At 42.3% G+C, this 20,618-nt stretch overlaps 1 protein-coding gene across 1 annotated transcript; it reads right to left on the bottom strand.

Annotated features, from left to right (window-relative positions):
• Positions 1–16,815: 16,815 nt before the first annotated feature.
• LOC122761013 lies at positions 16,816–19,387 on the bottom strand. The gene has a single exon (XM_044016216.1). It carries the CDS (start codon positions 18,453–18,455, stop codon positions 16,854–16,856), a length of 1,602 nt encoding a protein of 533 aa, XP_043872151.1. The 5' UTR covers positions 18,456–19,387; the 3' UTR covers positions 16,816–16,853.
• Between the last annotated feature and the right edge of the window lie 1,231 nt (positions 19,388–20,618).

The raw sequence follows: 20,618 nt of genomic DNA, 5'->3' as shown, positions 1-20,618 counted from the left end.
CCTCAGTTTTTTGTTAGCTTTTCTAGCAAGGAATCTTCCAGACAGTTTCAATGAGGCCAAACTCATCACTTTCAGCATGTTGATCTTCTGTGCAGTGTGGGTGGCCTTCATCCCTGCATATATCAGCTCACCAGGCAAATATGCAGATGCAGTGGAGGTATTTGCTATTCTGGCCTCAAGTTCTGGCCTGTTGGTGGCGCTGTTTGGACCCAAATGTTACATAATCATTTTGAGACCAGAGAGAAACACAAAGAAAGTCATCATGGGTCGTGGCACTGACTGAAAAAAAAATAAATAAAATGTATTTTTATAATACAATAATCCATGTATGGAAATTACAATATTATGTGATATTGATGGTAAATACATATTATATGGTAATTTATGTATTGAATAGGGAGGTGTACTACACATTGCAACAAAGTAGTCCACAAGAGTATATGAAATCAAGATTAATAAAAATTAGAGTAGATATTTAAGGCCAGTGCACCCGAGACAAAACACAGTCCGCAATTTTAAATATGTTTGTGAATTTCCTTAAACTTTTTCCGGTGTGTGTTTGATTGTGAGGATTGAATGAGGGGGATTATTAACCTTAGCTGAAGTTCTGAAGCCTAATAAAGTCAGTCAGTCAGTCATCATCTAACCGCTTTATCCTCCACCAGAGGGTCGCGGGGGGTGCTGTGCCAATCTCAGCTACATCGGGCGATAGGCGGGGTACACCCTGGACAGTTCGCCAGTCCATCGCAGGGCCACACACAACTAGAGACAAACAACCATTCACTCTCACACTCACTCCTACGGTCAATTTAGAGTGTTCAATTCACCTAATCCCCACATTGTATGTTTTTGGACTGTGGGAGGAAGCCGGAGAACCCGGAGGGAACCCACGCACACACGGGGAGAACATGCAAACTCCATGCAGAAAGGCCCTTGTTCCAACCGGGGCTCGAACCCGGTTCTTCTCGCTGCAAGGCGAGAGTGCTAACCACTAGACCACCGTGTGGCCCTGCCTAATAAAGTAATTATTCTTATTCATTAATTTTCTGACAGTCTTTTTGCAATGGGATAGGAGCAAGTTAAAGCTGAAATAAAGAATGGACTGACTTGAATTTGTGCATTATGTCTTTGACTTTTCTGAATTATGTCTTTATCTACAGACTGATATTAGTTCTTATCATGGCTCAATATTAAGTGTCAGTGGGTCGGCTCTGATGTGCTATCTTGTAGAGAGTTGACAAAGTTGAAAGGGGAGGATTGGTGGTTATCAATGTTGAATCGTGTTAAATTTTGGACTGGGATAGGATCACTCACATCAATGACGTTGAGCTGTTTAGAAAGACATGCTCCAGGGCTTGATATTGGGAACTGCTGTTCTCATTGTATGTATTTTTCTCACCTTAACCTGCATTTATCTACACCACAACGCTAAAGACTTGCGGAAGGAGGTGGAATAGTTAGTGATTTTGCAGTGCTATTACTTACTATAGTTATTTTTGACCTGGAAATGTCATTTGATTCACGCATAAAACTAATTTCCAGAACAGCCTTCTTCCACCTGCGGAACATTATTAAAATTAGAAACATTCTGTATTTACAGTATGCTGAAAACCTAGTTCATGCTTTTGTTACATCTAGATTAGATTACTGTAACTCCTTATTATCAGGATGTTCAAACAAGTCTTTTAGAACCCTTCAGTTAATTCAAAATACTGCAGCACGAGTTCTGACAGGAACTAAAAAGAGAGACCATATAACTCCAGTGTTAGCTTCTCTACACTGGCTCCCCGTACAGTTTAGAATTCAATTTAAAATCCTCCTCCTCACGTACAAAGCACTTAATGGTCAGGCCCCTTCTGTCGTGAACTATGGCTGAGCAGAACAAGGGACTCAAATGCAGGACTCAGAACCAAATCAGTCAGTAACAGAGTTTAATTCCAGGCAGAGGTTCGATACACGGGAGATCAACAAGAGATCAGGCAGAGATACAAAAGCGTCAGGCAAAAAGGCAAGGTCAAAAGAGGCAGGCAAGGTTCAAAAACACGAGAAGGCAAGACTATGGCTGTGAAAAAGAGTGCTGGAACGTGAGCTAAGAACTACAACGAACTGGCGACGAGACAAGACACAGAGGGGAATATAAGCAGTGCTTGATTAGGGAGTGATAGGATGCAGGTGTGGTAGACACAATCAGGGATCAGGTGCACGCCAACAAGGAAGTGGGCGGGGTAGACAGGAACCTGAAACAGAGACAAGGGTGAGTGATTTCCAAAATAAAACAGGAAGACAAGACATGGAACATGAAGGGAGAAACAAAACAAGATACTTAACGGAGGTGACAGATCATGACACCTTCATACCTGAAAGACCTACTCTTACCTTATCACCCTAACAGATCACTTTGGTGCCAAAATACATGTTTACTTGTGGTTCCCAGAGTCTGTAAGAGCAGAATGGGAGGCAGAGCCTTCAGTTACCAGGCTCCTCCTCTCCTGTGGAACCAGCTTCCAATGACAGTTTGGTAGGCGGAGCCTCTCTCTGTATTTAAAGTTAGACTTAAAACTTTCCTTTTTGATAAAGCTTATAGTTAGAGTTGGTTCAGGGAATCTCTTAGTTATGCTGCTATAGACCTAGACTGCTGGTGGATTTTCCTGTGGTGCACGCACATTCACTCTCTCATTCACTCTCTCACGCTCATGAATATGACTTTTTACATGTCATTAACCTTGTTCTTTCTCTCCCTAGTTTATGTCTTTCCTTCCTTCCCCCTCTCTCTCTCTCCGTATCCTTATCTTGCAGGTTGCAGGATCAAGATCCAGTTCCAGTTCGAGGCTACTCCTATCATCATACATATCATCTCCATTACTATTGTGCTATAATTAAAAGTCGATATCATTGACTGTATAAACATGATGCAGTTGTTGTGTATCTGCTCCTGGTCTCTCTCTTTCTTCTTTCTGTGCCTCATCTCCCTCTTGTCCTTTCTCTCCCCTATTTTCCTTTCACCCCAACAGGTCGAGGCAGATGACTGCACATCTCTGAGCCTGGTTCTGTCAGAGATTTCTTCCTATTTCCTATAAGGAGTTTTTTCTCTCCACTGATGCCTAGTGTTTGCTCATTGTGTGAACTGTTGGGGTTCTCTGCTCTCCTTGATCTTGTCTATGTACAGTGCCTTGAGATAATGTATGTTATGATTTGGCACTATACAAATAAAATTGAATTGAACGTTTTTGGTTTGTCGGCCAATATACCACCCACATTTGACTGCATGTTTGGAAGCACATTCTTACTGATGGTTGTGTGCTGCAGTTTTCTATCAATCGCTGAGGCTGTGGCAATTCCTCGCTCACTGGCATACCTCTAAGATTTAATGGTGGATGTGAGTGCATGAGCAAAGCAGCTCTGTGTCACACTGAGCAGTACAAACAGCCGGGCCATTTCCCAACTCATTCGGGCTTCTGAAATGGTGAACTGCTCCATCACTTCAATATTAGGTCAATGCACGGAGTGAACAGAGCAAGTATCAACCCTTGGCATGATGGCAATGGATCCATCTCCAACAATCGAGTTCTTCTACAATAATTTGGGAAAGGGAGCATGACATTTTCTTAGAGCTAAAAGACAACACTCACAACCATCACATTGCCAGCAACTTGGAAAGACTGGGGATGTTGCTCTTTAAGGACGTGAGAAGTTTGGAGATGGGCCTACAACGTGGAACTTTAAGCAGCTGACTTGCTTACAACTACACCATCAGGGGAGAGTGTGGACGCAGTACCCCACTAGCAAAAATGATGCAGTCAAGATTCCCATACCCTGAGGGTGGAGGGGTATTAGGGCTGGGCGATATGGACTAAAAGTCATATCTAAATATTTTTTACCTGAATGGCGATATTCGATATATATCTCGATATTTTTTTTTCTGTGATGTAATTGGGGTTTCCCCCAAAGCATTATAACATATTAGATACAATGTTTTCAGAGGCAAACCCTTTAAAAAATAAACAAACAGTCCATCATAAGTTTAAGCCACATGCCAAATCTCACTGAAATATCTCGCTGAACGATAAATCTAACACACCAAGAGAGGTGGGACTTAAGGCAGAACAGCCAGTCATCAAAACTGGTGTCATGTTTGAGGCAACAACAGGAGAGGGAGGGGGAGAGGAAGAGGAGGCAGCCGCAGCGAGTGCAGAAATGGAGTGACCAGAGAAACGGAGCGACTGTAGTGAGGCGTGCAAAACTGAGGAAAAACTGCAGAAAAAGTGTGGGTGTTGAACCCTCTCACCGGGAAAAGTGTGGGTGTTGAACCCTCTCACCGGGAAAAGTGTGGGTGTTAAAACACCCACATCCCCCACGGGTGTGACGTTGTGTGTGTGTGTGTGTGTGTGTAGGGATGCAGCAAGAGGGACAGGAGAAATAGGTGCAAACATGTGTATTGTTATTCGAACGCAAAATTAATTATATTGATACAAGCGATATTGTCCTGTGTTATATCTCGTTTAGAAACGTATCGAAATATATTAACATATCGAGATATCACCCAAACCTAAGGGGTATCTATAAGCAGAGCCAGATTAACGCTAAGGCAAACTAGGCACGTGCCTCGGGCCCGATTGGGAGGGGGCCCAGACAGAGGGACAATCAAAACCTAATAATGACTTGGTCCGTGTTTCAAGATGATTTACGCTCCTCGTACTGATGACGCGACGCTGTCAGGGCATTCTGAGGACAGTCTGCTCCGATCGACAGTCACACTGGGGGCAGGCGGGCAGGAGAAGCCGCAGCGAGTACACATGTCCGCGACGAGATACGGGCGGGGGTTCGCTGTAAACCACCTTCGCCCCGAGCCCTTCCAAGCCGATCTAGAGTCGGTCGCAGCGCACCCCCGGCGGAGGAAATTTCATGTCAAACTTATGTGTGACACTGTTGTCGGCATCAATTCATGGAAAAAACTGTTGAAAAGTTGAAACATGGAGATTAAAGGTTTCTGCCCAACAGTAATCTGCAACATTTATTGACCTAAATGGATTTGTTAAAAGACTATACTTCTTTTTAAAAACAACCTAAAACTGACTAAAACCTTTTTGAGTTTGCGTCGACTAAAATTGGACTAAAACTATCACATATAGAAATGACTGAAACGTGACTAAAACTAATCCAAAAGACTAAAACTAAGACTAAATCTAGAATGGCTTCCAAAAACAACACTGCACAGTACACCATCCAGAGAAACATTCAGACCAGAGGAGAAAACTGCTGAACAGTCCAGACCATGAGCTGAGCTGCTGAGTGTTGAATACCAGAAAATAGAAGAGAGGTGATGCTTGTCCATGAAAATAAACCTCTTTACCACTACAGCACAGTTTCAATTACTGCAAATTTTATTGGTCTTTGTATATTTGACTACTTATTAAGCTATTCAATTTAATTAACACATTTAATTAAAGTGGACATATTATACCCTATTTCCCTCATTCAAATAGTTCCCTGGTGTCCTAATGTCAGTGACATGTGTCGTTTTTGTCAGGCTTCCTTCTTCTTATGAAGAATAGGTGATGAGTTGATGATGCAGGAAAAGACCCCACTGACACAGGACTCGTACCGAACAAAGGGATTTTATTTAGTTACAAGTCAGGCGTCAGAACCAAGCCACTGCAGCAGCTCGGGAGAATGTGTTCTTGCTGAATCTTGAAGGATGTTCCTTCCTCAGGTTCGTTTGGATCCTCGGTTGGAAAGAATGGAGGAGGCAATGTTGAGTTTGAGCAAAGCAGTGCTTGTTTATTCTTGAGTTACAAGTGGCACAAAGTACAAAGTGTAACCCGAGAGTCGCAGCTGGAGTCTGAGTCGGGTGCGGAATTCTGTGTATCTTATAGCTGTGCTAGGGGGTCGTCTGAGTCGTGTGAGTCATGTCCTTATAAGGAGTCGTTTGTCTGTTAGGGCTGATGTGGCAGTTAGTCATGTGGTGTTATGCAAATCTTGTGGCACCAGTGTAGTGCAGCTAAAGCGTAGTTAAAGTCGTTTAAGGGAGTGAAAACAAGATATGAGACTGGTACATCTGGTAAACAAAATATGTAAGTCATGTCAGAGGAAAAATACTGTCTTCAATTAATATGTAAGTCATGTCAGAGGAAAAATACTGTCTTCAATCTCCGAACAATTCTGCCTCAGAAGAGCAAAACTAACCTTATATAGATTCTTCTAGCATTCCTATTTGCAGGCATCACATGTTTCGACCCCCGCCTTTCTCCTGTTTCCATAATGCAACAACTTGAAAAACAAGTCAGGTCCAGATATACCGTACTGTCCCATGATCTTAAATTGGACAATATCACCATTTAGTCAAACTAGAGACATCTATATTCCCTAACTAACCATATCCAAGACAGACCCTCAAGCTTCCTGTCCTATACAGGATGCCTATTGTACAACGTATGGTCTGACTTGTCATGTGTCCAAGAGACCCTCTTGTCTCATGTTTACTTATTAATGTAAATCTTCAATACGTTTAAGTATTAAACATTAGCTGTGTTAATGTGTTCTTCTTAGTTCATATACTTCACATGCTTTGGTCAAAATACCATATGGATGAAGCACCATAGCAGTTCAATAACCCTGATTTGTCCTCTTTACAGCGCTCACTCACTCAGCTCCATGTATCAGACTGAGTCTGTGCTCCAGTCATGGAGGACGTACTGAACAAATATTTTTTAATTAGGACGTGTCAGAATGGTCAGTTATGAGTGACCTTTTCTTAACAATATGTGTGTTTGTTCGTCGGTGAAATACGGTCGCTGACTAAATACGGCTGATGCAAAGTGGTGCGAACATGCGTTTGCTGACTTTATCCGGCACATTAGCTTCATATATAAAACTAAAGCCACCAACAGCACACTTGTCCCTCCGTGTTGACATAATACCACTCTTCCTCCCTCGCCTGCACTCTCGCAGGGACAAGGTGGAGCTAAGGTGGAGCTCTCGAAGTAAACTTACTGGTGGGGCGGTAACATTCGCAGTGAAATGCGCATGCTGCCGTCATAAGCGCAGGGAATTCAACATTGAGTGTTTTGTCACCTATACTTACACTAAGGGGGACCACGAAAACATGACTGAGTATTCTTTTTCCACACTTTGGCGACTGGTAGGGCCTCCAGAGTCCCAAATATAAGTATTAACATGGTTAAAAAGTGGATTTTGCATATGTCCCCTTTAAGATTTTCTGCAAAATGCAATAGCTTACAACATTTATCTTATTTGCTCTGTTTACATAGCAATGCTGACACCTATTGGTGATTTACTGGTACTACTGCCTTAACAATGACACTCGCGATGGATAAGATGAGGATAATTTAATAGCATTTAATAGAGCCTTGTAGTAACGTATAAATACGGTAATAAAAAAAAAAATAGTCTCATAGATTGTTTAATATACGACACATGACTTATTGTGGCATACAAAGAACCAACTCGTAACCAAAGACTATGCTATGTAAAATGTGAATTAACTATTATTAGTAACTTTGGTAAGTTTCAAATTTCAATTCATAAATAACATTGATGGAGGGGGGCCCAAAAAATACAGTCTGCCTAGTATAGTCCATTTATTTAATCCGGCTCTGTCTATAAGGTCGGTTATTACATTATTGGCTATATATATATATATATTGCAAATGCAAATAAATACAAACCAGCAACCTCATGTTTTCATGTTCAACATACATGTGTCTCAGTCCCTGGACTTTGGCTCTGTGATGTAAAACAGTCGATATCGAACAAATTGTCTATATGACATGGAGAAATGCTGTTCCACCTCTGTCTGAAACTGAGTGCGGAGCTCATTGAGGGGCTTGGTCAGAACTCTTCTTTGCATTTGTGTTTATTTTTAGTGATTGTGTCTTTTTTGCCTGCTAAAAGAAAACTGTTTTCATCTCTGACCAAAAATTTGACAACTGCTTGCTTTCTCTCTGCTTCTTCCTCTCTCTGTTCAGCTCACTTGACTTTACATATGGAATCTTTCCCTGCTGCTTTCTTCTCTGGTAGCTGAAACTAATGTAGTATTGTGTCAAGCTACAGTGTATACAGTTGGGCTTTTTTTCAGATTCAGCAGACTAACATTTCAATGAAAGTGTGTATTATATTTTAAATTCCCTCCACTCAATATAAGTTAATGTAATTCAAGTTGCTTTTCAATACAAAGTTAAATTTTTTTTAGCTTTTACATAAACGTTTCTGTTCCCCTTGCAAGGTACTCTGCCCTCGCTGCAGGGTTAGAGTTCACACGCTGCCTGTGGTGCACAGTCTTCTCTTTGCTTGAGAGCGGCATCTGAAGAAATGGATTTTTTAAAAAACTTTAGAAATCAGGACATAATGGCAAAATGACATGTTCCAAATACATGTTCTTTATTTTTTTTCAATAAGGATTTAAAACATTGTTTCCGAAATTCATGAAAATGAAGAAAAAGCACAATTTTATCTTTTAAATAATATAACAATTTACTACCTTTTAAATATATAAACCATCAAAAATGATATTAAAACACAAAATCTTCCTTTAAAATAAGTCTACAACTCATTGAAAGCTAGCTGCAATGGTCGCACCACATGATATTTTCATATTCAATCGACACCTAAACAAAACTAGCTATTTTCTAGTGATAGGTCACAATGACATATATGATCGAATTATGAATTTGTGAAAGTAAATCAATATTTATCATTTTTGGAGCTATTTATTTATTGTTAGTATTTAGTGCTGTTTAGTTTAGTATTTTGTTTAGTGAGTATTTAGTTTTGGTTATTCTTAATTATCTTTAATCAATTTATTTGATTTAATTATAATTACCTTTTTATGAGTATTCTAGTTTATTATTTGTGTTTTAGTTTCATTTGGGCACGTTAGAGTGGGACCTGAGGCTACATAGGTAGGCTGTCGGTAAGGGACCAGCATGCACCTGGGTGGAATGATGTTTTTTTATCGCTGAGCGGGAGAAGCATGGGACTTTTGTTCTTTGTTTGCTTGCACTTTTGGTTAAATAAACCACCAATGGACTTGTTGCATCGTGCGCATCGTGGACGAATGGAGATCAGCTATTGTTTAATCACCTTTTGGACTCAGGCACGGCGCACACGCTGCTTCTGGCCCAGATCGACAAGACGTTCAGCCTTCTCAAAGAAACTGGTATTTGATCTAACTGTAAAAAGCTTTAACGGAAAACGGACAAACGAGTGGCGTTTGACACAGTATTTCACAATGCATGGAATTCAATGATTGGTTGGATCGCTACATGTCTACTTTTACGCACGCCTACGGCACATCTATTCATTCTTAAAAAAACGAATGCTGTGTGTTTGCTTGATGAAAAGGATCTGTTGGTCAATAAAAATCACGTGCAAAGCTTGCTCTTGTGTGCGTTTGTGGACTGTCATTGGTGTGTAAAAAAGGAAAGAAAACAAACGAAATGGAAGAAATGTCTGGTGTTGCTGCAAAGGACACTGACGAGCTGTCATCAAAAAGGATTGGTAAAATGTCTTCTAAAGGTCTGGAATACAGTGTGAAAAGGTATCAGGAAAAAGACGTGCAAACTGCAAACAACCAAAAAGATGCATGGAACATATGAGTGTGTTAATGGCATCAAGCCAAAACGTTGATTCTGTAAAGAACAAGTTTGCTGTGTTCATGCAATGTTACCAAGACGCAAATGACACGCATAAGTCTTTTATGAGTCTACATTTACCCAAAGATGAAATTGAAAGACAATTAAATACTTCCTGGAAAAAAATGACAGTGTTCTGTGATTTCATTGACAGCGTAAAGGGCTGGCTCTGTGACGCGGGTCATCCATATGTTGAACCAAATAAAGATGACCCTGAGTATCAGTGTCTTGCTGATGGAATAAATCCTGAAGATAGCGCCTCTAATGTTTCAAGTGTAAAAGCAAGCTGTCTAAGATCACACTCTCGAGTATCACTGACTTCATCCACATCATCTGCACGCATTAAAGCGGAGGCTGACAAGGCGGCGTTTCTGGAGCGCATCGCTGCGCAGAAAAGGAAACATCAAATAGAAGCACAACAGGAAAAACTGAGGAGAGAAAAGGAACAACTTGAGCTTGAAACAGAACTGGCAGCAACCAAGGCAAAGCTTCAAGTGTTGGAAATCAGTTCACAGTGTGGCTCAAAACATTCAAACGGCATGAACTCTTATTTTGAAAGGAACAACTCTCATGACACGAGTGAATTAAATCCCCATGCCAACACCTTTGTGTCTGACAAAATGGATAAAAAGGTTCATGCTCCTGGTTTGTCTACTTCTGAACTACAACCACCAGTTGTTAAGCCGAAACAAAGACACACGAAACAAATGCTTGAAAAGACATTAAAGGTTGATGCTCCAGTTCATGTGATGCAAACTGTAAATAGAACTCAAATAGGACAAGCTCACCATCAAACCGCTCTGACTGACAATTATCAAAATGACATTGTGAACATCATGCAGAGACAAAATGACATTGGTACTTTGCTTGCTCAACAAAATCTGTGCTCTAACCTTCCACCTAGGAATATTCCTGTTTTTGATGGAGACCCACTTCAATACAGGTCTTTTATTTATTTATTTTATGCTTTTGAAAATAAATGGAGTGGAGGAGAAAGAACACAATTGGAGTGACTGTTTGCACTTTCTTGAACAGTACACCAGGGGACAGCCAAAAGACCTGGTGCACAGTTGTCAGCACTTGCCCTCAGAGCAGGGATACCACCGAGCCAAGAGTCTTCTTGTGGAACACTTTGGAAATGAACACAAAATTACAGCTGCATACATGGAAAAAATACATACCTGGACACCTGTAAAAAGTGGATGTTCAAATGGAACATCCATGGGGAAAGAGGAAAGAGCTGGACTTACCATCTAACATGAATAGCATCATTTTGAAACTTCCTTATAAGTTAAGGGAAAAATGGAGAAATGTTGCATGTGATCTGCAGGAACAAAGGGGTAACAGAGCAATATTGACCGATCTTGTTGGTTTTATTGAAAGACAAGTCAAAATTGCTTCAGATCCAGTTTTTGGAAAAATTCAGGACCCACAGCTCACAAACTCCAAAGCTTAGAACTGTTAGTCACTTTAAACAAAGAAAAAAGGAAGCAGCTTTGCCACTAATGTCACTTCAGTAAAGGATGGAGTCATAACTCAACATACAGAAAACAAGACCAAGTCCTCCACTCTCCGATCAACAGTCTGTAAGCTCTTCAAATGTTTCACCTGCAGTGTCTCAGACCTGTGGCCATATTGGGGCCGGTCATGAAGATGCCTTCATTTTTTCTATTGTTGCAGTCAAAGTCAAGAGTCAGAGGAGTGGTCCTATCTTAAGGATGTTAAACTTCTTGATATTGAGGAAGGTGTTGATCTGCTCATTGGAACTGATGCACCAAAAGTGATGGAGCCTTGGGAGGTCATAAACAGCCAGGATGAGGGACCTTATGCAGTCAGAACCAGAGTTGGTTGGTTCATTAATGGTCCACTTTGTGGTGGGAGCAACAAGAATAGGAGTGACTGCTCTGCTGTAACATCCAACTGAATCTCTGTTGAACATCTTCAAGAAATGCTGGTTAAACATTTTAACCATGATTTTAATGAGAGTTCATCAGATGAACAGTTTGCAATGTCCACAGAGGATGTCAAGTTTATGAATGTTATGAACAACACCACAAAGTTGATTGGAAGCCATTACTGCATTGACTTACCATTCAGAGAGGAAAACCCTCTCTTGCCAAATAATCCTCATGTTGCAGAACATCGCCTCCAGAGCCTGAAAAGAAAGTTTGCCAAGAATGGTCAATTTAAGGAAGAATATGTCACATTTTTAAACAACATACTGGCTCAAGGTTATGCTGAAGTGGTGCCTTCTGATCAACTTCAACAGAGTGATGGAAGTGTATGGTACATCCCTCATCACAGGATTTATCATCCCAGAAAAGGCAAGCTGCGAGTTGTTTTTGATTGTGGAGCAGCATACAAAGGGACATCTGTTATGGGAACTTTTGTGAGTGAGATGAAGCACAAGAACTGAGTCGGATGAATACAAGCAAGTTGATTTAATCTGAGTTGCAACCAGAGGAGCACAGTTTACAGAGTCGAAGAGTCTGCAAAGTGAACAACACTGAGCAGAGAGAAACAAGGCGTATATAAACATGTCTTCAGCAATATGTGTACGTGATATAGAAGAACAGGATATTCGTCAGATAGAGTAGTTGTCTGATATGATGCCAACAAGCTGTTGTGAAAAACTAGCATATATCTGTAGAGAACAGGGAGTTTCTTGGGAGGACAGGGACCTTGAGATAAAACGAGAAATTCATAACTGTCCGCTACACCTTGTGTGACCCAAGGAAACAACTATCCACTGAACCTTGTGTGACCTAAAGAAACGTCTGTGTGCATGTAATATGCCATTACATTTCCCCCTTTTTATCCTTAAGGATAAACAAGGAAGAGAAAAACAACCAATAAAGCACAATCAACAATAGAATAACCAAAATATGCACACACATGCATTCCAACTGGTTTACGATCAGTCGTCACACAGAATACAATTCAATGGAAAACCTTAAGGTAAAAGTTGCAAGCTGTTTTTGTGGATGAAAGCATCCTGAGTAGAGCATAGCAAAGAGAGAACTGGGTTACTGTCAAACAAAATCCTTTATACACATGCATCAGAGTCAGCATCAGTGTGTGAGTCGTCTATGCTTGTGTCCACGGTCAGTGCATAAGCAGCAGCTATGTCGTCCAAAGTCACCTGGGGAGCAGGAGCAGAGACAGAAAGCAGGTGATAGCGTGTCATCTGCAACGAGAACAAGGAGCCCACAACTCTCTTGACCATAGGAATAATACAGCTGGACAAACAGCACAGTAAAAAGAGCAGAGAAACACAGAACAGCCCAAGCTTCATCAACCACGCCTTCCATCCCCCGGACGTCAGCCAAGACCACCAGTCCCAACCAGAAGAGGGGGAAGGGCTGTCACGGCTGAGCTGTGTGCGAAGGAGGTAATTAAGGTGCACGATCGTGTCTGTTACATTGTCCGTATTGTCGGGAATATACGTGCAACATTCCACCAATAATATGACACACTCCACCCTGAGAGGCTAACAAAAGATCTAGGGCCATTCTATTCTGCAAGGCCACATCGCGGAGAGCTTGGTTTTCTGGGGATAGGGCCTCAAAACCTTGAGTGGTAAATGTAGTCAAATTCTCTAGATCTACGGCAAGTGTATCAATATGGTGACTTAAATGCACCGTACCCCATTGAGGCAAGATTGCGGCCAGGAATTTACTGCCAGCAGAGACACGTACAGTACATCACGTTTAGCCAAATGTCCAGCATGGTAGTGCGTATATTGTGAGATGAAGTATGTAAGGTTGTTGGTCAGTCTGTAATTAGGAATCAATTTAGCTAGATAGCAAAGACCACACTAACGTGGAGGGAGGAAAAGATAAACATACTTTCCACAAACCCACACATGCGATTTCAGAGTACTGGCACCAAGTGTTGGATTGGGAAGTCTAACATAAGGATTGGTAACTGAGGAATTGGTTTTGGTAGGGATCCCAGTAAGATTAGCTCTACCAACGAATGGGACGCCGTCGGTGTTGGGACATGGGTCACCGCAAGAATGAACCCCACAGCCAGCATTTACAACTTGCTCACAATGGACGGAAGATCCAACTGGAACATTAGGCGCACATCCAGTCACAGGGGAAATGCAATTTCGTCGGAAACAGAACTTTGGTTTCCAGGGTGCCAATTGTGTATGAAAAACTGGTGCGGAGAGGCAAGTTTGTCTACTAGTGGTAAAGAAGAAGGATTAAAATGCCACTTCAAACCCGTATAGTCTACTAAGGTTTCATTAATCATTGCCAGTCGCCTGATCATGTTTACTGTTATCCATGAATCGTCAACAGTGTCTACGGCAGTTGTTGTCATGGCTACCAACACAGAAAGAGTCTCAGTCGCATAGAGGGGTCTAGGAACAACAGGGACTGAACCAGTGGTAGTGCGAGGTATCAAGGAACAAACATAATAAGGGGAAGTGGTCTATTGTTTAGCAAAGAAAAACATGCTTTGGTACCAGACATTCTGCGCATGGTCATGGAGACTGTCATTTGTCAGGAGAGTGCGTTTAAGACGGTGAACCAGCTGGTTGGTATTACTCGTGTTAGCGTCAAGTGAGTGGGGAATGAGCTGTGGTCCCAGAAAAAACAAAATCGGAAGGACAATGATCAAGGTTAAAAACAGGAAACAACACATAGTGCCTCGTATACCACACAGGCCTGGGTGTCTGAATGGATGCCAGGGTCTGTTACGGTCCATGGCCTATGTATCAAGGAGGTAAGGGAGTAGTGCGAACAACAACGTAACAAATATAACAATTACAGAAACTAGATAAAAAACGCACATAAAAATATACAGACTTGCATGGGGAGAGTCACTGTGTGAAAGATAAAGACAGTGAAATGGTGTAACAGGTGTAGAGTGTGGTGTGGTGTAGGTCTTCTTGCGCCCACAAAGGTGACACAGAAACTACGTCTGCACGCCACTTGTTGTCTTCTTTCTTCAGGCCCTTGGTCGCCTGTGTGCCTGTTGCAAACGCAAAATCTTACTTAGCAGCCTCCGGAGTTTGTAGTTTTCCAGGAGAACCAGCAGGGGGTGCTGGAACCTTTCTGCAGTGGCTGGTGTGGATCCAGGTAGCACGCTCAGCGACCTTCACAGCAGGGTGGGTTGTCAGCAGGATCTGGAATGGAGCTTGCCACCGTTCCATCAACTGTTTCTTTACATCAGAGAGCAGTTTGGATAGATTGGTACTGTAGGTTAGTGTGTTGTGATCACAAAGAGCTGTTGATGGGGGTGGAGATCGGGGGGTTTCCACACCTACAGAAGGATGACTTGCAAAAAGAATCTCAAAGGGGCTCAAGTTCGTTTTCGCATTCTCATATACATAAGCACTAGAGGAAGTGCTTTTGTCCATGGAAGACCTGTGTCTTCACAACACTTGGCCAGCTTGTTCTTTAGTATTCCATTCTCCCTCTCTACTGCACCTCCACTTGCTGGGTGGTAGGCACAGTGTGTTCTCAGGTTAATGCCTGAGTATAGGCTCAGTTCAGTGATAGCTGAATTAACAAAATGGCTACCATTATCACTGGAGATTTTAGCTGGAATTCCCCATCTGGGAATGATTTCAGTAAGAAGGGCTTTAGCTACTACTGAGGCAGATTGTTTTGAGGCTGGGAACACTTCAACCCATTTGCTCCACATGTCTACCATCACTAAACAATGAGACTTTCCTTCTGATGGAGTTAGTTCTACAAAATCCATCATGACATGCTCAAAAGGTCGAGTTGGTTGAGGATGAACAGCTTGTTGAGAAGGTTGGATTGCCCTGCCTACATTGTGAGTAGCACAGATAACACAGGCTTGGCAGTGTTTTTGAGCATAGGCAGAAAACCCTTTTGTGAACCAAAACGTATTAATCATTTGCTGCATCCCTCCTTTTTATGCATGGTCAGACCCATGTGTCAATTTAGCATAGTGAGGGAAGAAATGGGAAGACAAACACGGGTTGTTGTCGAGGCCTATCCAGATGCCATCATGACATGAAGCACCTGCGTTTCTCCAAAGTTGCTTATCTTTTGGAGACACAAAAGATTGAACAGCACTGAGGGAAGATGGCACGTCAGAAGAAACTGAAACCAAAGTATGTGATACAGAAGAGTCAAACAAAGGGAGAAGAGAAGCTGCCTTCGCAGCTGCATCCGCTTGAGCGTTACCTGTAGAAATTGGGTCAGAGGCATTAGTGTGAGCAGCACATTTACACACAGAAATGGCAGAAGGAAGAAGGATGGCATCTAAGAGATCTGCAATGAGTGTGTGATGCAAAACGGGCTTGCCATCAGATTTCAGAAAACCTCTATGTTTCCAAAGTGCACCAAAGTCATAAACAACACCAAAAGTATATCTGGAATCAGTGTAGATATTTACAGATCCACCCTTAGCTAATTGGCAGGCAGTCATTAAGGCCACAAGTTCCGCAGCTTGAGCTGAGAAGTGAGGTGGAAGAGATGTTAAGAACAGTACACCTCTTAAGAGTGACATTAGGCACGTCAAGAAGACACGTGTGATACCTAAGGTGTCTAGCAGCCGAAAGGTGTGATGTTTTCTGCTCAGAAAGGATCAAAGAGACCACATGTGGCACAAGGAGAGTCAAAGGAGCATAGCCAACTATACCTGTTGAGGCCAAAAGGGCTTTTTCAGCAGCTGCTACAGCTCTGAGACATTTTGGCATGCCTGCTGCAACAGGATCGAGTTTACCCGAGAAATATGCCACAGGACGAAGCCTATCACCATGAGGTTGTAGGAGGACAGAAGTCATGCAACCCGAACGTTCATCCACGGTCTGAGTGAATGGTTTGGTTGGGTCAGGAAGTCCAAGTGTGGGAGGAGACTGAAGTTGAAGTTTCAAGTTCAGGAATGCAGTGTCTGCTTCCGGTGTCCACTCAAGTTGTGAGCGAGAGGTCATGCCTGATTGGTGACACAAGGTCCTGAGGGGTCTTTCAACCTCAGAAAAATTAGGGACAAAAGCGCGACAGTAGGAACACATCCCCAGGAAAGATAGCATTTGTGTTTGGGTAATTGGTTTTGGAATCTTTTGAATAGCTTCAATATGTTTTGGAGACATGGTTTTGCCTTCACCAGAAATTATGTGACCCAGGACGGTCACAGCTTGTTTGACAAATTGTAGCTTGTTTAAACTGGCTTTGTGTCTTTCTTCTGCCAGATGTTTGAGCAGTTTGATAGTGTCAGTTATGCATTGTTTTTTTCAGTTGGAGCGCAGATCAGAAGATCGTCTACATATTGTAGTAAGGCAGTGCCATCAGAGAGCGCTAGAGGCGACAATGATTCGCATAAAGCCTGATTGTAAATTGTTGGTGATTCAGTGAAACCCTGACATAAACGGGTGAAAGTATAACCTTTCCCGTTGAACTGGAATGCAAACCAGTACTGAGAATCCTTGTGAACAGGAACACTGAAAAATGCATTTGATAGATCAACAACTGAAAACCACTTAGCAGAGGATGGAACTTGTGAAAGCAAAGTGTAGGGGTTAGGAACACTTGGTGTTCTGGCATGAACAGCTGCATTAACTGCTTTTAAGTCTTGAACAAATCGCCACTCGGGTAGAGATGGTGGTTCTCTAGCTTTTTGAACTGGAAAAATAGGAGTGCAGACAGGTGAGTCATCGCATGGGATAATAACACCGGCTTCCAATAAGGATTTAAAAACAGGTTTAATGCCGTTGACGGCTTCCGGACACAGAGGGTACTGAACTCGTTTTGGTCTGTAGTCAGACTTAGGAGTGACTATTACAGGTTCACAATTTTTTATGAGACCTACATCATATTTGCCTTGTGCCCACAATTTGGGTGGGACTTGTGCAAGGGCTGGATGGATCTGTTCTGCGGAGAACATTTGCTGTATGTGTTCGGTTTTAGCAAGATTGTGGTCTAGCAAGTAGACAGATTTCAGAGTAGCCACAGTTAATTTGCATGCAGTTTTGAAAACACCCCCCTTTGGCGAGTACGACACATGTGGGTCAGGTGTAGATTGCCAATCTTTGAGCTCAATGCATGATTTTGTCCATGGACCTAAATCTTTCCATTGATCAGTTTGTCCTTTGGAAAGCGAAATATGTGGATGTGAATTGTTAATCAGAAAAAATCGTTGTTGTTCAGCTGTTAAGCTGACAGAAAGTGCACATCGCAGGTCTGTCCAGTAGAGAGAGTCAGTCAGTAGAGTATCGTTGATGTCAGTCCACCATTTAGTTTCATAGTCTCTGTCAAGGTCAGTTGTCACGTGTGACGTGCAATGGAGTGCCTCAGGCTGCATGAAAGCTGCAGTTGGGCTAACCAGTGCATGTGCACGTTCAGTTAGAGATGGAGCCAAAACACTCTCAACTTTCCATTGGTATATGTAGAGCAGCGAGGAGATTAAATCAGGTTGATACTTAGCCATTATATAGGCTTCAGGATTGGGTGGAGTTGTTCGTCTCACAGCTTTAACTCCTTCTGGTGTCGAAATCAGGTCGATGCCAAAAGCCATCATCAAGTCTCGTCCTAACAAGTTGAATGGACAGACTTGGGAAAGCAAAAATGAGTGCTTTACTTTAGTAAATGGTTCAGGATGAGAACACGTAATTGGAGATGTATAGTTTTCTTTCACTGTTGTTCCACATGCACCAATGGAATACATGAAATTGCCACTGAGTTTGGCAATGTCTGGTTTAGGTATTTCAGAGTATTTTAACACTGTGCGTGTTGCACCCGAGTCAACCATAAATGTAACATCTTTTCCTGCAACATTCAAAATCATAGTGGGCAGTTTCTGCACCATTGAGTCATCATACATGGTGTATGTTCCTATAGGTTTAAACTCAGTTTTTCTCTGTAAAACTTCAATAGTATCTGTGAGTAGTTGGTGTTGTTGCTGCGGTGTAAGCGTGTGAGTGGTGTGTGTGTGTGTGTGTGTGTCATTCTCACTCCCCTTTTCTGAAGGTTCAGGGTAGGCTGTCTGGGTGACGCACGCATCCGGTCCTCCCCTCCCTCGTCTCTCAGATCAGACAGATGATTGTTGCCAACGGTCATTTCTGCCTCTAGGTGGAGCACCTCTTCCTCTGCCTCGGCCTCGGAATTGTGTGCAATCCTTTGCCCAATGTCCTTTATTGCCACACAGGAAGCACACATCGTAACCTGGTGGTGGTCCCATTCTTGGATCTGATCTCTCTCCTTGCCATGGCCTGCGTCCTCTCTGCATGCCTCTTCCTTCTGACAGCAGGCATTCACTTTAGCGAGGTCACAGTGAGCAGGGAAAACCTCAACCAATTTCAGTCCTAATTGTGTGATAAAGTCCTGATACTGTCGGTCTGCTAGATCAGCATTGTCATTAGTGTCCCAATTCACCGTTTGTGGTCTGAAGTCGCCATCTCTTGGGAAAATGTCTTTCACCTTGGAGAAATCAGATGGTTTCATGTATTTCATCATGACTCTCTGGATTTCGCCTGAGGTTGGTGTGAAATCTTTGATGAACTGAACATAGGCTCGTGCCATGGCAGCACCACCTTGCTGCATCAATCAGGTCCTGAGTTGTCCATGGGCGGTAGACAAAACCTGGATTTCCATCCGGACCCATAACTTGCACCATTGGCATCGTAAGAGCTGAATCTGATTGTTGTCTGGTGCGTGCTGCAATTGGAGGGGAGAGGGAGGAGGAGGTGAGGACACTGGAGCCTGGTGAGGGAGTGTTCATGAAAGAGGATGTGGATGACATCGGTGATGACGTGGCAGATGGAGGAGGTCGTCTTCAAGGGGGGGACCAGGAAGTGTCATCAACCAGAGAGCTCTGACCGCACCCTGTCAGTTTAGGATAGAGAGAATTCTTTTTACTCTTAGGTTCAAAATCACTTCCTTTGTCTTTCTTATCGACTTTCATACATGTTATCATTTTGTACACTTGTCTCCTTTCTCTCGTTTCACATTCATCTTCCCACTTTTTCAGACATCCTTCATTCTTTTCAATCTCTCTCATTTTATCACTTTTCACTCTCTTTTTGCTCATAATTGTCTGTCTTTCTTTCTCAAGACTTTCACGTAATTTTTTCAGTTGATTTTTGCTCAACGATCCCCCTTCTGGGAATCCATGATTTGTTACCCAGTAATTCAAACATTCAACACTTTGATCCCCATATTTTTGTTTCATGGCCAGAATAATTGGACTGGCTGGATCATTTTTCGCTCGTTTACTTCCTTGGGTACCCATGTTTCCTTTTTACCAAGAGTCCCTGACTCTTTTGATTATTTACCTCGTATAGACCCTGTCTACCGGTAAGTCCCTGACTTCTAGTAAATAATCCTAGGTGTAGGTCTTTGACGCCTATAACCCACACCTAACTTCAGTGAGAATGGAACGTTCTCACCTACCTCAGTGAGAGTGGAAAGTTCTCACCTACTTCAGTATCAGACCATAAAGATCTGTACCTACAACTCAGTATCAGATTATAAAAATCTGTACCTACAAACTCAGTATCAGGTTATAAAAACCTATACCTACAAACTCAGTTTCAATTTAAAGGGTGTAAACCCCTTCAATCAAAACCTACAACATGACAGTTCCGTGTCAATGTTCCAAAACAAAAAGGAAGTAAACGATGGAAAATGATGACCAGCAGTAATGCAAGTATCCACAGACTCAGAAAATACATAAAAAAAAAATTTTTCTCTATTGATTACAGAATCATTGTCATTATTCATGAATCATTGGTAAATTTGGAATTTGGAAAGTCAACATCTCACCGTCTCAAACGGACTTTATCTTGGATCGTCGTGGAGCCAGTCAGTCAATCAATTGGATCGCCGGTCCCCTCTCTCTGAATACTTGGTTGGAGGTAGAGGAAGATCTCCTGGATTCCAGGTGCGCGCTGCCGACGTCCTTTTGATCCCGACGGACTCTCAGACGATCCCACTTCTGACACCAAATTGTTGTGGGAACTTTTGTGAGTGAGATGAAGCACGAGAA

This window comes from Solea senegalensis, unplaced genomic scaffold (assembly GCF_019176455.1).
Source record: "Solea senegalensis isolate Sse05_10M unplaced genomic scaffold, IFAPA_SoseM_1 scf7180000014306, whole genome shotgun sequence".
Classification (NCBI taxonomy): domain Eukaryota; kingdom Metazoa; phylum Chordata; class Actinopteri; order Pleuronectiformes; family Soleidae; genus Solea; species Solea senegalensis.
Note: the sequence above shows the minus strand (reverse complement) of the source record. Positions and strands in the feature narration are given on the sequence as shown.